General features: G+C 51.0%; 1 protein-coding gene and 1 pseudogene across 7 annotated transcripts in view; one reads left to right on the plus strand and one right to left on the minus strand.

The window, feature by feature from the left end:
- Positions 1-2,533: 2,533 nt before the first annotated feature.
- Positions 2,534-3,237, minus strand: LOC101276630 (40S ribosomal protein SA-like; annotated as a pseudogene). The gene has a single exon (XR_007471534.1). The product of XR_007471534.1 is annotated as a 40S ribosomal protein SA-like (transcript).
- Positions 3,238-6,443: 3,206 nt separating this feature from the next.
- Positions 6,444-15,041, plus strand: part of PXN (paxillin) — a 45,013-nt gene continuing 36,415 nt past the window's right edge. For 2 of the 6 annotated variants that reach the window (XM_033408738.2, XM_033408739.2), the window contains exon 1: positions 6,444-6,608. In XM_033408738.2, the coding sequence (XP_033264629.1) occupies positions 6,596-6,608 (13 nt within the window). In that variant the 5' untranslated portion in view covers positions 6,444-6,595. The remainder of the gene's footprint in view (positions 6,609-15,041) is intronic. The other 4 variants (XM_049698617.1, XM_049698618.1, XM_004281427.4 and 1 more) reach the window with 2 other exon arrangements.

Genomic DNA, 15,041 nt, shown 5'->3' on the forward strand with positions numbered 1-15,041 from the left:
ACAATGAGTGTGTGTGGGGGTGCCCTCCCCCCAAATTCAGAAACAGCAGGGCCTCCTAAGGCATTGTGTCCAAGCCCTCTGGGGAAATTGAACTTGCCAAGGGGTGTGTGACACAGTCCCCAAGCTCCCCTTCAGGAGCCATGTCCTAGACTGTAAAGTCAGACAGTCCTGGGTTTGAATCCCAACTTTGCCACTTCTTACTTGTGTGGCCTTGGGCACGTGACTTCATTTATGAGCCTCAGTTTCCTGGCCTGGAAAATAGGCATAAAACCCCCATTGGATCTTTTTTTTTTTTGCGGTACGCGGGCCTCTCACTGTTGTGGCCTCTCCCGTTGCAGAGCACAGGCTCCTGACACGCAGGCTCAGCGGCCATGGCTCATGGGCCCAGCCGCTCCGTGGCATGTGGGATCTTCCCGGACCGGGGCACGAACCCGTGTCCCCTGCATCAGCAGGCGGACTCTCAACCACTGCGCCACCAGGGAAGCCCCCCATTGGATCTTTGTGAGGATTAAATGAGATGATAATGTAAAAGACCTAACATGTTGCTTCCCACATGCTAAACAATAAATGTTCCCAATATGTGTGTCAGTGTGTGTAAAAGGCTGGTCTAGAAGAATCTACAACTGGTCATTAATTTTGGGGGGATTATGGATACTTTTAATTTTTATATCTAAGTTTATCTGTTGTTGTTGTTTTTCTAAAATTCTTTCTGCAATGAACAACTACTGTTTTTGTAAAGAAAACTTCCACATCTGTATTGTAAGCTCTGGAATTTATTCTTCCAAATCTTTTTTTCCCCTTAATCCCCTCTTTCTTCCCAACATCAATTAGTGCAGTGGTAAACTTAATTCATTAAATGGGTACTTAACAAATGTTATTCACACAACATAGTTTTATTCAGCAACTACTATGTGCTATGTCCTGTGTCAGGTACTGGGGTAGAGCAGTGAATGAGACAGACTTAGTCTCTGCCTTCCTGAAGCCTAGAATCTGGTAGGAGATGGACAGATGCAAATGAGTGCATAAGAAGTATTTAATTACAGCCGTCCCTCGTTATCTGCGATTGGTTCCAGGAGCCCCGAATATACCAAAATCCCTGGATGCTTAAGTGCCATAGTCGGCCTTCTGTATCTTCAGTTCTGCATTCACAGATTCAATTAACCATAGGTTGTGTAGTACTATCTGAATTTATGGAAAAAAAAATCTGCTTGTAGGTGGAACCACTCCACTCAAACCAGTGTTTTTCAAGAGTCAACTGTATAATTATGAGGAGTGCTTTCAGGGTGCTAAAAAAAGGTCTTAATAACAGGAGCCCTGACATAGTCTACCAGGCCAGGGAATGGTTTTCTGGGGAAATGGCTTTTAGGTTGAAATCCCCCCCAAATAATGATGTCAGCTATCATTTGTGTGGTAGTTGTCCAGTGTGGTAGCCACTAGCCACATGTGGCTACTGAGCCCTTGGACTGTGGCTAGTGGAAATGAAATGTGCTGTCAGTGTAAAATGCACATATGATTTCAAAGACTTCCTATTAAAAAAAGTGAGCTATCTCATTGATATTTTTTATATTGATTACAAGTTGAAATGATAACATTTAGGATAGACTGGATTAGGTAAAATATACTAAGATTAATTTTAACTGTTTCTTTTTATCTTTTTTAATGTGGCTCCTAGAAAATTTTTAATTACTAATTAAAAAAAATTTTAATTACTAATTTTAAAATTAAAAAAATTTTAATATGTGGCTTGCATTTTGTTTCTAGGGGATAGCGCTGAGTTAGAAAGTGCTTGTTAGTGACAAGGATTATGCTAAGTAGTAAATGTGTAGTATCTTGTTTAATCCTATGATGACTCTGACAGGTAGGTATTATTTATCTTCTTTCTACAGAGGAGGAAACTGGCACAAAGAGTGAATGGTCTGAGATTCACCACCAGCAAGGAACAAAGCTGGCATTAGAACCTGGGTGGAGTCAGTCCAATGAGCTGTGCACTTAACCTCTACCCCACACTGCTAAGTAGAGGGGCCTGTGGGCTGGGACAGGAAGAGGCATCAAGAGCCATCCAGGTGGAAGGAACAGCACATGTCTGAAAACACTGACATTCCATGGACTAGAGGGCCTCAGAACATTCGGCCGTGGAGTGATCCCATGGAGGATCTACTTTCTTGGAGGCTGTTTTCTCACCATGAGGATCCTGAATGAAGTTTTGGCAGGGCTGTCCACCAATGTCCTGTCAATGTCAGTTCTTTTTTTTTTCTTTTTGAGACTATTTTCCGTCAACCTATTTCCACTTTAAGAGTCTGTAGAAGAACAGCTGAAGACCACTCAGTGGTTGTTCTGCCCATTCAGTGGCCTGAGCAGTGGGAGCTGCAGACCAGCCTTCAGTGGGGGACTGCTGAATAGGCACAGAGGGCACTTGCACACCTTCGGACCAGTCTGCCACCTCAGGTTGAGTAGCAATGAACTCAGGAGGTGGGGCGGTCCATTCACCCTGAAATTCCTCCTTGGTCACAGCCTTCTCAGCTGCTGCCTGCTATTCCTTTTCAATCTCTTAAGGATCTCTGTAGAAGTAGAGATCAGGCATGACCTCCCATGGGTATTCACAGTAGATGGTGTCACGCATGTGCAGAACTTCCCCGGGCGAGTATCCACCACATCAGACCCACTGAGTGAGCTCCCTTATTGCACGGGATGACAATGTCCACACAGTGCAGAGGAGAATCTGTTACACAGACCAATGGTAGGCAGGTTCATGTAAGAGGCCTCTGTGAGAGGCAGGTGGTCAGCCCTGGGATCAGTAACCACCGGAAGTCTTGGCTCCCAGAAGGCTGCCTGGATCTGGTTAGTGAAGGTTCCAGGAGTGAAGCGGCCAGATATAGGAGTGGCTCCAGTGACAGCAGCAAAATTCAGCCCAGCTCGCTGGCCAGTATTCCTGGAGGATATGACACTGACATCAGCTGGGTTTTCAATGGCAACAATGGCACGAGCTGCCAACAGAAGCTTCTCCCAGGTTCTCTTCAGATTTATGATGTAGATGCCATCACTTTTCCTTTGTAGATGTACTGTTCCATTTGGAAGTCAAGGTTGGTGCCACCTAAGTGGGTTCCTGCTGCAAGGAATTTGAGGATATCCTCCTCCTTCATTTGCTGGACATCAAGGGCTCCGGACATTGTGAAAATTTCCCTTTAAGTTACGACGGGAATCCAGAGCAACGCCGTATGGACCCCTGTCTGGGTAGCGCGGAAAGGCAATACCAGTTCATCCTTAGGAAGTATGAGAAAACCTGGTTTGAGTTAACCAAGTCTGATGGCTGGGGGATGGGAGTCCCCGAGGGGAGGAAAAGGTTTGTTGTTTTTTTTTTTAAGATCCTTTTTAAAAAAATTTTTATTGATTGATTATTTTTGGCTGCATCAGGTCTTAGTTGCGGCACATGGTATTTTTTGTTGCAGCACATGGGCTCTTCGTTGCGGCACGTGGGCTTCTCTCCAGTTGTGGCACGCGGGCTTCTCTCTAGTTGCGGCCTGTGGGCTTCTCTCTAGTTGTGGCTTGCAGGCTCCAGAGAGCACGGGCTCAGTAGTTGTGGCACACAGGCTTAGTTGCCCTGTGGCATGTGGGATCTTAGTTCCCCAACCAGGGATCGAACCCGTGTCCCCTGCATTGGAAGACGGATTCTTAAGCACTGGACCACCAGGGAAGTCCCAGAAAAAGGTATTTTGGGGCTGTTTACATTAGGAAATCCCAAGCAGGGGTCTGAGTGTCCAAGGTCACCAGCACTGAACTCCAAAGACTGAGTTCTCCTTAGAATTCCACCCACCAAGGGCAAAATTGACGGCTCAATTGATGTCTTGTTCTTCCTCTCCAGGGAATATTGCTTTGAAAAAGGTTTTGAGACCTTTGAGACAGGGACAAGTGTATGTCCTGGGATTGGTCTAAGGATAATGGTTTCACTTGGCACAGTAGCAGGTTTCCCACACAGGCCTTAGCAAAGAATTCCCAGGTTCAGATCCCAGACTTCCCACTTACTAGCTCTGTGACCTTGGGTAACTCAATCTCTCTGTTCTTAACTTTTCCAACTGAAAAAGGGGATAATAGTGGTCATCTCCTAGGCTTGTGGTCAGAATTAAATGCAAAAAAGCATGGAAAGCACCCAGCCCACAGCCTGTTCATTATATTGATAGTACAATTATAATTGTTACTATTGTTCTGAAGAGAACGCATTTGACCTCCTCTAGAGGAAATGTGACATTACATCCCCGTTGTAATATCCCCTATTACAGTTTTAGCATACTGTTCACCCCAGAAACTCCAGGGCTTAATGTGAATTAGACTAACTGTGGGTTCTTCTTTATGCCTCTCCCAGCTTTAGCCCAGTGTCTGATGCAGGATAGGCACCCCTGCTAACCCCTCTGTACCCCCATTATCAGTCTTCACCTTGTATTCCATGCTGCAATTTCCTTCTAGTTCTTCCAATGCACCATGGTCTCTGTCTTGCCTAAAGGCCTTTGCATATACTGTTCCAGGCAGCTGGGAATGGTGTGAGGTTATTCATCCTTCATACAGGCCTGTTTGCTCTTCTGTCTGCCCTTTTGGACTAAATCCCAAGAAGGCAGGCACCATATCAGTCTTATTCATCATTGTATCGCCAGCCCCAACACAGGACCTGTTCGAAGGGAGTGCCAATAAATATCTCATCATTGAGTGAATGAATGGGTGATCTCACTATCTTAATCTTCCATTAAACTGTGAACTTTCTGAGGAAAGGGACTACAGTTTGCTTTGTTCCAAGTGTCAGGCACAACATCTGCCAGCCATTCAGCAAATATATATTGAGTGCTTACTACATGAAACACACAGACTAAGTACAGATATGAGCAAAAATGGACATGGTTTCTGCCCTTGTGCACTTTTAGTCTGAAAGGGAGAGAGACATTTATCAAACAATCGTACCACTAAATGTAAATTACAGCAGAGAGAAGTGCCTACAACACAGAAGTACATGGAAAGTGTTGGAAGGGCATGTAATAGACTGCCTAGCTGGGAAGCAGTCTTAGCTCTTGAATTTTAATGGAGGAGAATGTGGCATCCACAGAGGAGAGCCACTTGGTTCTGCCTTCAAAAAAGAGCTTGTCATCCAGCTTGAGAAATGACAGCTTCCAGATGCAGGGCCTTCAGGACAAGGCCACACACTTCATGGGCATCCCCAGCTGATGGCTGAACATGGTGGGGGAATTGGGGCCTGGACATTTCTGCCCACTGGGGACTCCTCTAATGAAATTTTGTTCCAGGGCTCTCAATTGAGTTGGCTTATCTTTGTCATATCCAAGTTTCTCCTTGCCAGTCTTGCCTCTTCCTCTTTCTCTCTCACAGGCATTCCTCCAACTCTATCTCAACATCTGCTTCCTGGAGGACCTAACCCGACACAGAGGGTCTTGAGGGCTGGATTTCTGTGGGAAGGGGAACTTTTCTTTTTTCTTTTTTGGCTGTGTTGGGTCTTTGTTGCTGCGCGTGGGCTTTCTCTAGTTGCGGCCAGTAGGGGCTACTCTTCGTTGTGGAGCACAGGCTCTAGGTGCACAGGCTTCAGTAGTTGTGGCTCATGGGTTCTAGAGCGCATGCTCAGTAGTTGCGGTACATGGGCTTAGTTGCTCTGCGGCATGTGGGACTTCCCGGACAGGGCTTGAACCCGTGTCCCCTGCATTGGCAGGTGGATTCTTAACCACTGTGCCACCAGGGAAGCCCCTATTACCCGATTTCTGACTCTGTGGGAGGAAAACCCCTCTGGAGTCTGGGATGGCAGTGGGGTGTTTCAGGAAATTATGCCCAGCGCTGGGTGTAACTTCCCTGTAACTTTTCCTTTACTGTCTAAGGTGGGGTCCTTTTTGCTCCATGCAGAGTTTCGGAAAAATCTCCGTCTATAGAGGATGGATATGTGGAAGATTAAAGGATATATAACCTCGAAAATATTGAATCTGGCCCCAAAGCCTGGGCTGCGAGCTTCACTGCCATCGATCCAGAGGGCGCCCCGAGGAAAGGTCCTCCAAATGTTCCTGGCCTCGCCTGGTACTGATTCGAACAGGTCCCTTGGGAGGCGACTTACTGGGAGATAGAAAGACGGATAAATCTGACTCTCCAGTGGACAGACATGTGATGAATGAGTGACTGATGGATTGTGAGATGTCAAGACAGGAAGATGGATCTGTTAGCCAGTCAGGCATGTGACTCTCAGACAGAGAAAGACTGACAGAGGGCCTGAAGGCCTGGCAGCGTCCCACCTGCCTGCTCGGCCACAAGGCGACGCTGCCGCCTCGCCCAGCGGCGCCCACCGTCCAGGCTGCGCGCGCTCTCGTGGGCCGGCGGCGGGGGCGGGTCCAGCGTGCTCACGGGGCGGGTCCAGCAGCCTCGCGGGGGCGGGGCGCGGGGCGCGCGTGCTCGCGGGGGCGGCTGGGGGCGGGACGCGCGGCGGGCGCGGGCGCGCGCGGCGGCGGCGCGTTCCGTTCCGGGCCGAGGCTCGCGGCGGAAAAGTTGCGCGGCGGTGACGAGCGGCCCCGGGACGGGCAGCGAGCGCGACGCCGAGCCGGCCTCCGGCGCCCGCGGCCCCGCCATGGACGACCTCGGTGAGTGAGCGGGAGGCCGAGCGAGTAGGCAGCGAGGGGTGCGCGGCCCCGAGCCGGTGCGGGCGCGAGCGAGCGGCAGGCGGAATCCCACCCGCGGCGGCCCGGGTCCCGGCTCTGGTTTCGGCCGGCCGGGGCTCTGCGGGGCCGGGATCCCGCGCTGGGCCTGAGTCCCAGGCCAAGGCCAGCCCCGCACCGTCCTCACAGCTGCCACCCCCTCGCTTCGAGGACAGTCCCACCTCCGGACCCTCGACCTCGGGGTGCCACCCCCATCTCCCAGAGCAGCTTCAGGGACCCTCTTCAGGGACCCACGTCAAGGACCCGCCCCGTCCGCCTCAGGGACGGGCCCCCACTGCCCGGACCTGACCACCTCCCCAGCTGTGGGACCCTCACTTCACAGACCTTTCCCCCACCCCGGTCGCATAGATAGAACACCCAACTTGGGGATCAGCTGCCTAATCTCACAGGCTGGGCCCTCAATTCCAGGATCCGCTCCCACCCCCTCGAGGACCACCCCTTCACAGGCTGACATCCCCACTTCAGGGGTAGCCCCACCGAGCCGACGCCTTTCATTTTACAGGTCAGATTCACAAGTTAGAGATAAGCCTCTGATGACACAGCCTCTGATGAGCTTCTGAGCTGCCACAAAGACAAGTTTCCCTCCTGTCCCACTGATCCCCCCAGTCCATTTCACGGACTGCCCTGGCCACTCTGTGGACCAGCCCCTCCCCTTTTATATCACAGATCAGCCTCGTCCTAGAAGAGTAAGCTGGGGAGACAGACTCTGGTGAAATGCCAGAGGAATGAGGTGGGAAGTGGGCCCCAAGGTATGGCCATCTTTGAACTTGTCCAGGCTGGTAACGTTCCCTCCACCCCCACCGCAGCATAACTTGCGGGAAGCCACGCAGGTAAGGAAGTTAAGGTGCCCAGAACAGAGTTTTACTGTTTTTGTTGTTAGTGGAGCTCCCAAATTACTCTTCTCAGTCCAGTCTTGATCTGGTGTTAGGGAAGGGGAAAGTATCTCCTGGAACCAGACACTAAACCCAGGGAGCTTGGTGCCAGGGTTCTAGGAATGCCTTGAGTGGTGTGAACTCCGGAGTGGGAGGATTCACTCTCCCTCCCTCCCCTTCACGCCTGTAGCTGGAGGGCCTCTGAGCCGGGGAGTTGAGGAGGGGGGAAAAGTTTCTTCTCTGTAGGAGCCTTGTCTTCCCTCTATGGACTGTGGGTGGCTTGTGTGACCGCTGATGCTTTCTCTGTCTCAGGCTCTGAGGGGTGGATTCATCAGACAGGACTGATGGGCCTCCCCTGAGCACACAGGGCACTAAATTAAGACTGGCTATTTGTAGGCACTGAATTTCCAAGGGGACAGGGAGGAGGATTGGGACTTGACTGCTTCCCGGAGGCTTCCTTTTGGGATCAGGGTGCCTCCCCACCCCACTGGCCCCGAGATCCTGGAGCTGGGTATGGTGTCCGGTCCTGCCTGTTTTGCAGAGTGAGATGGTTGCCAAGCATAGTTCGGCCTTTGGGTCTGGCTTGGCACCCATTTTTCCAACACACTCAAGGTTGGCATGGCTTTCAGGCAGGTATTTTTTTTTTTTCACATAAAAATAACTGAGCTGAAAGGAGTCTGGGGGGATATTTTTTCAATCAGAATCTGAAAGTCTCAATGCTTTCCCAGTGGGAATTTGCGAGCAGAGTTACTGTTTCTGAAACGCTGATGGGGGTTCTGTTGCTTCTAGACAGTCCCCTTGCTGTTTGAAGGACTGAGAAAGGCTTTTTAGAGTTCGCAGTTGAAGCCCGGAATTCCTGTCCTCTGACAGTCTTCCATTTAGGGCCAGGAAACTGAGTTCGTCTCTGAAAGGAAAGAGAGTGCCCTGGCAGAGTGGATTGTAGGAATTTAAATTTGCTGTTCGAGGAGTACTTCCCCGTACCTCAACTCATCTTGTCCTCACAGCAGCCCTTTTTGAGAGCCCCTTAGGGCCACTGCTATCATTACTACCTGTCTTTTACAAATTGAGAAAACTGAGGCTGAGAAAGGTTGATTCACTTGCCGAGGGCTGCACAGCCACAGAATGACAAAATCATGGCTATAAGCCTAATCCCTAGCTCCTAGGTCTGCAGCTCTGTGTACCCCGAGGCCTTTCTGCCTGAGGAGGGGTTGCAGTGGGGTATGGCTGCCACTTGTAACTTCTGCTGCTTTCCACCATAGGCTCCTCAGTTGTCTGAATCTGGGCTGCCCAGCTTCCTTGGCCTAAGCTCCCAGGGGGCCAGCCACGCCTGGCTGAGCGGAGCCTGGGGTGGGAGGAATGGGCTGTGCAGGAGGAGAGAGGAATTTGCCTCTGCGCTCAGGCTCAGGCCCCATCAGCTGTCTGGATGGCTGCTCAGCACCCTGCCCGTCAGCTGTTTTCCTAGTTAGGCTGGACACATAGGCCAGGCCTCTTGTTTTTATTTTTCTCCTGAGAGTGCTCTCAGCTGTGAGCCTCTTGGTCCCTGAAACAGGGGCGTTTGACATGTAGCAAGTCTAGAGGGGTCAGAGTCTCTGCTGTGACTTTTTTTGGTCTTAAAAAAAATTGGGGAACTCTCCCCTTCCTGGAGCTGTTAGTGACAAACTCACCGTGTGTTGTTTAATAAGTTACAAATTTATAGCTCTCTGGGCAGAAAAACATAAACACAGCATGTCCTGCCCTTCCGTGTGTGTTCTCTCTGCTTTGTGCTGCGGGGTGGCTGGTGGTGGCTTTTCTCATTACTGTTTAGATGCTGGTTTGGCTGGGAGTTCTCCCTGTTCGAGTTCTGGCTGGAGTTTCCTGGACAGAGTTCTCATAACACTGAGATGCACTCTGATTATGTTTTCGGACCTGACTCCTCTCTCTCCCCTCCTTCATGTGTCTAGTGCACTTTGGGGTGGGGGTAGGGGCAGTGACCACAGCTGGGGGCTAATAATGATCACGTGCGCTTGATGGGAGCCAGGCATCCTACTCAGCATTCCTTGGTATCTTCCCAGCCATTCCGAGAGGGAGGTGTTTAATCTCCGCTTTACAGATGCAGAAATCTGAGTCAGGGAAATTCAGTGGGGGGCGCTGGGATTGTAACTCAGATTGATCCAATTCCAGATTTGGTCATCTTCATTATAATAAGGTAGTAAATGCTCGGTAATTAACCAGGGGGATGAGCCATGGGGCCTCCTGAGTAATTGCTAGGTACCTTTTACATTTCTGCCCTGGGGGCCGTCCCATATGGTCATGGTGGCAAAGGGTGGTCTGGTTCAGGCCTTGATAGCTTTGCCTTTCCCATCCCTTGCAGGGGGAATAGCCAGCTGTTGGCAATGCCCAGTTGCTGCTGGAATCTGGACCTGTCTTCGTGCAGCTTCTCAGCAGTCTTGACCCTCTGGAACACAGTGCCTCATTGTCCTTGGGGGGAGTACTGGGGAGCAGGGGAGTTGCCTGGGGCATTCTGGGCTACGGAGCCTCTCTGTTCCATGGAAAGTCTGGACTTTGGGCTCACCCATCTGTGGTGCCTCTGTGTGTTAGGCTAGGGTCAGGGCACCCAGCTGCTGGGCCTGTGACAGGCGCGGCCCGTGGGGTGATGGTGAGTTCCTAGTGGGGCTCTGCGTCAGGGCCAGATCTTCTCCGGGGTTGTGTGCTAGTGAGGTGCAGAGCTGGAATTCAGACCCTGGAGTGCTGGATTCTTAAGCAGGTGCCCTTTCTGCTGGGCAGCCATAGCTTAGTGTGGAAATGTTCAGGCCGCTGGGGGCCAGAGCCCTGCCATTGTGGGTTTGAAGTCCCCCGAGGGAACATCTCAGTATTCTTTTCTTCCAGTTTGCCCAGGGGTGGCTGTGCATTGGCCAGTGGAAGGCCAGATTAACTGTGGATGTGCTGACCAGCCCTCCTCCCCTGTTTATTCATTATTCCTGAGTGTGCCAACTCTCCAAAGCTTCCCTTAGGCCTTTACCTTGTTCCAAGGCCAGAGATGTTGAAAAAACTTCCTCCCAGCTTCACTCTCGTTCCAGCCCTCCGCTGGGTTGTCCTGGTCTCAGTGCCTTCATTAATAATAACAGCCATCTGTAGAACACTTTTTCTTTTTTACAGTGTTTGCAGAACTCTTACTGTAATGTTTATTGAGCACTTACTATGTGCAGGCCCTGTGCTGGGTACCTTACATACATTGTTTCATTGAATCATGTTGGCCCTATGAGGTGCAGGTTCCGTTATTATTACTACTACCCATTTTACAGATGGTAAAATGGAGGCACAGAAAGGGTGTGCCCACTTGCCCAAGTTCTATAACTAGTGAGTGGCAGAGCTGGGATTTAAATGCAGATTGGGCTTGTAACCGTTTTTACATGTCTGTTCATGATACTGGATCGATCTCAGTTGCCTGTTTTTTTAAAAACTTTATTTATTTTTATTTTTGGCTGCATTGGGTCTTCGTTGCTGCACGCGGGCTTTCTCTAGTTATGGTGAGTGGGGGCTACTTTTCGTTGTGGTGCGCAGGCTTCTCATTGCAGTGGCCTCTCTTGTCACGGAGCACGGGCTGTAGGTGCGTGGGCTTCAGTAGTTGCAGCGCATGGGCTCAGTAGTTGTGGCTTGTGGGCTCCAGAGCGCAGGCTCAGTAGTTGTGGCGCACGGGCCTAGTTGCTCTGCGGCATGTGGGATCTTCCCAGACCAGGGCTTGAACCCGTGTCCCCTGCACTGGCAGGCGGATTCCTTTTTTTTTTTTAATAAATTTTATTTATTTATTTATTTATTTATTTTTGGCTGCGTTGGGCCTTCGTTGCTGCACGCAGGCTTTCTCTAGTTGCGGCAAGTGGGAGCCACTCTTTGTTGCGGTGCGAGAGCCTCTCATTGTGGTGGCTTCTCTTGTTGCGGAGCATGGGCTCCAGACGCGCGGGCTTCAGTAGTTGTGGCACACGGGCTCAGTAGTTGTGGCTTACGGGCTCTAGAGCGCAGACTCAGTAGTTGTGGCGCACGGGCTTAGTTGCTCCACGGCATGTGGGATCTTCCCAGACCAGGGCTCGAACCCGTGTCCCCTGCATTGGCAGGTGGATTCTTAACCACTGTGCCACCTGGGAAGCCCTTGGGTTGCCTGTTGGTTTGATTGCTTTCCACTTCTAGGATGCTAAAAATCTTCTCTGCCCCTTCCCACACACACATTCTCTGTTCAGTGTCTCACATCTTTTTCCTGTTCTCTGTGACTTCTTCCCTCTCATTTGTTCGTTCTTGGGGATGCCATGCTGAGGATGGGATGCTGGGCACTTGTGGCAGTGTCTCCTGCTCAGTGGAGGACCTCATTCCTCTCTTACCTGTTACCTCTTCAGTCACCTGTTAGCCTCAAGACAGGGTTGAGAGCTTACAGCACAGCTGCTGCGGAGCACCTGGGGCGGGTTCTGAGCTCCCTTTTCACTCCTTGTGGTTGGAATCAGAGCCCTCTGTGCCCCCCACCCCATACACTCTCCTTTCTTTGTTCAGGTGTTTGCACATGGCTGCCATTGGGAGCCCGCCCATTTCCAGAAGAGGAAGTCCTAGGAAACTTTTGAGGTGGAGAATTGAGGATGTCCTGTGGGAGGGAGAGAGGGAGAGAAAGCATTAGGAAGTTGAATTTTCCCAGAAATCTTGACAAACCAGCAGATTCATAGGGGTATCCAGGGGAGTTCCCTGGCGGTCCATTGGTTGGGACTCTGCGCTTCCACTGCAGGGGGCCTGGGTTCGATTGCTGGTCACGGAATCAGGATCCCACATGCTGGGCAGTGCGGCCAAAAAATAAAGGGGGGGCGGGCTGTCCAGAGATGGTCTCCTGACCTGGGATAGGCCTGGAGCCACCACGGCCTCCCAGGTCCACGTTGCCTTTTCAGTTGGAGTCACACATCCGGCCTCAAGCGTCCATTCACATCCAGATAAGTCTTCCAACTAATGGATTGATTGCCTAACCAGTGGGGCCCAGGGCTGGCCTCTCTAGGGAGGCCTTGGATGCTAGGCCAGTGACAGGCAGAATATGTGGTTGGCCAGGCCCAGCAGAGCCCCAGTGGCCAAATTTTCCCTTAAAGATGGCCTTTTAATGCTTATTTCTTGTGTGATTGTGGTATTGTGGTTTTACGGGAGAACATTGTTACTTAGGTGCATGTGAAAGTATTTGGGAGTGAAATATCATGATGTCTGCAACTTAGTTTTAAATGATGTAGTAAAAAAAAAAAGAAAGGGGTATATGTGTATATACTGTGTATATATGTCGAGAGAGAGAAGGAGAGAGAATTTGTACAAGTGTGTACAAAAAAGTGGCAAAAACATTAACTGTGACTGAATCTAGGTAGAGGGTATATGGGTGCTCATTGCAATGGCCTTTCAACTTCTCTGTATGTTTAGACATTTTCATGGTAAAAAGCTGGGAAAAAAGTAAGAAAACCTTGCTTTTCCATAGTGGGCTTGGAGTTTTTCGGTCAGGGGTGCTCATAAGTGACTACCTGTGGTTGACCTGAGTGACTCTCGGCCTCCCTGGGTGGGCAGAGACAGGAGCCAAGTGGTTCTGGGATGGTGGTGACTGGTGACTCTCAGCTGGGGTTGGGGGCATGTTGTGACCCATGCAGAAAAAAGGACAGGGCCAGGCAGAGACAGTGAGCTTCCCTGGTGTGGAGGGAGCCTCTGGGGTTATTTTGGGTATGGTGATGTTAACCGGACCAGTGTCGGGGCAAGGGAGATGCTGGGCTCTGGTTGGAGTTTGGAAGGGGTTGCCTGGGTGGGATGCAGAGCAATGCTTTACAAAAGGCAGAGAGCAGCCTCTGGGCAGCTGGAGACTGGGGGAGGGGACGAAATGCCATTTGCTTCACATCACGAACCTCCTATCTGTGGCCAAAGGAACACCATTAGCCTGTGGGCAGCGGAGGCCGGAGTGGCCCTAGGCTCTTGCTTGCAGCTCCGCTGGCTGTCCAGTTCTCCAGACTTGAGGCTCCCTCTCCTGGAATCCCCACTCCCAGGTCTCTCTTGTCTTGGTTTGTGCAGACTCAAATCCTGTCCACCAGGCCTCCCATCTGTTTGGGAGAAATAGCTGGGTTCCGGCACCAGTGGCCCCCTTGGCTTTGAGGGCCCTGGTGCCTACTAGAAGCATTTTGGGCAGCCAGTCGGCCCTCGTAAGAGGAGTGCTTCGCCCGAGGGTCTTCTGTGAGCTTCACTTCTGTCTGTCAGCAAGCAAGGATACAGAGGCTGGACGCTGGGTCATGATCGTGGGGTCGTCCTAGGGAGGTCTCAGAGCCGTGTCCAGCCTGACTGCCTGTTTGAGGAGCAGGATGATGTGTGCTTTATGGGGGTGGGGGTGGGGAGGGGTGGTGCTCGGAGGAAGCTTTATGTAATTCTTGGCTGGGACTCAGGTAATTGTTTTAATGAAATGGAATGCAGCTTATTCAGAACTCTCTTGGCAGAAACAGCCATGTTCTGTTCTGTTTTCTTGTTGGAGAGAACGAGTCACACACTTGCAGCCGTTTGAAAGAGTGGAACCCAGGGTGAGCTAGCATGAGTAAGGTAGGCAGAGGCCTCCGGGAATCTCCTCTCGGTTCAGCGCAAGGATCCTCAGACGGCTCGGCTCGACTCTCCTGGACGCCAGTCTGGGAGCCTTTTTGAATGAGCCATGGACACTCAGGCCTCTTGCAACAACAGAAAGACCCTGCTGCAAGTGGGCTGTGAACTGAGCCTGGAGCTGCTGCCTCCCTCGTTGTCAGGAGGCCTCGTGATGCGGACGTGGGAGCGCTCAGCACACAGCAGACAGACCCTCCAGGACGGTCTGCTATTTGCTGTGTCCCCTTTTTTCCACCTCAACACCTCCTGTAACTCCCCGCGCGCCCCCCTTACCCCGCCAGCATCTCCCATCAGTGTCAACATCCGTGGTCTAATGTGACCCATCCGCAGATACACCTGGATCCCCTTTCCTTCTGGTTTCCTTTCCACCCCATCTGCCCCTGCTAACTTCTTTAGCCTGCTCCTTTTTCTGTTTTGAATGCAGCCTGGGCCGTTCTTCCACGTTTTCTTTTTTGCTAAGAATGCATCTCACTCTGTAGCAGCCATATTTCCCCTCCCTTCCTTAAAACCTGCTTCTCCGCAGAACCCCCTGCTTCCTTCCCCTCCTCCTTCTCTGATCCCTTTGTGGGGCACAACATTGCATTTTCCCAAAGGTTTTTTCTGGGCTCCCTGTTTCTCTCCTAGGTACCCAGGTAAATTTATCTACTTGCGTGACCTCTTTTATCACTGGTGTGTTGGCAACTCCTAAATTTATATTTCCACCCCTGACGTGGATTCTATTGTCCAGATTCTTCCGGTCTGCACGCCAGCAAAGACCCAGCTCATTTCCTTCTCACTCTCTCTTCACAGCCTCATTTGTTGTCTGCTCTCTCTGTTATTGCCCCTTCCCTTCTCTTGGCCTGTGTTAAACCATTTCTGCAACAGTTTAAAATTTATT

Source organism: Orcinus orca, chromosome 15 (assembly GCF_937001465.1).
Source record: "Orcinus orca chromosome 15, mOrcOrc1.1, whole genome shotgun sequence".
NCBI classification, from domain to species: Eukaryota; Metazoa; Chordata; class Mammalia; order Artiodactyla; family Delphinidae; genus Orcinus; species Orcinus orca.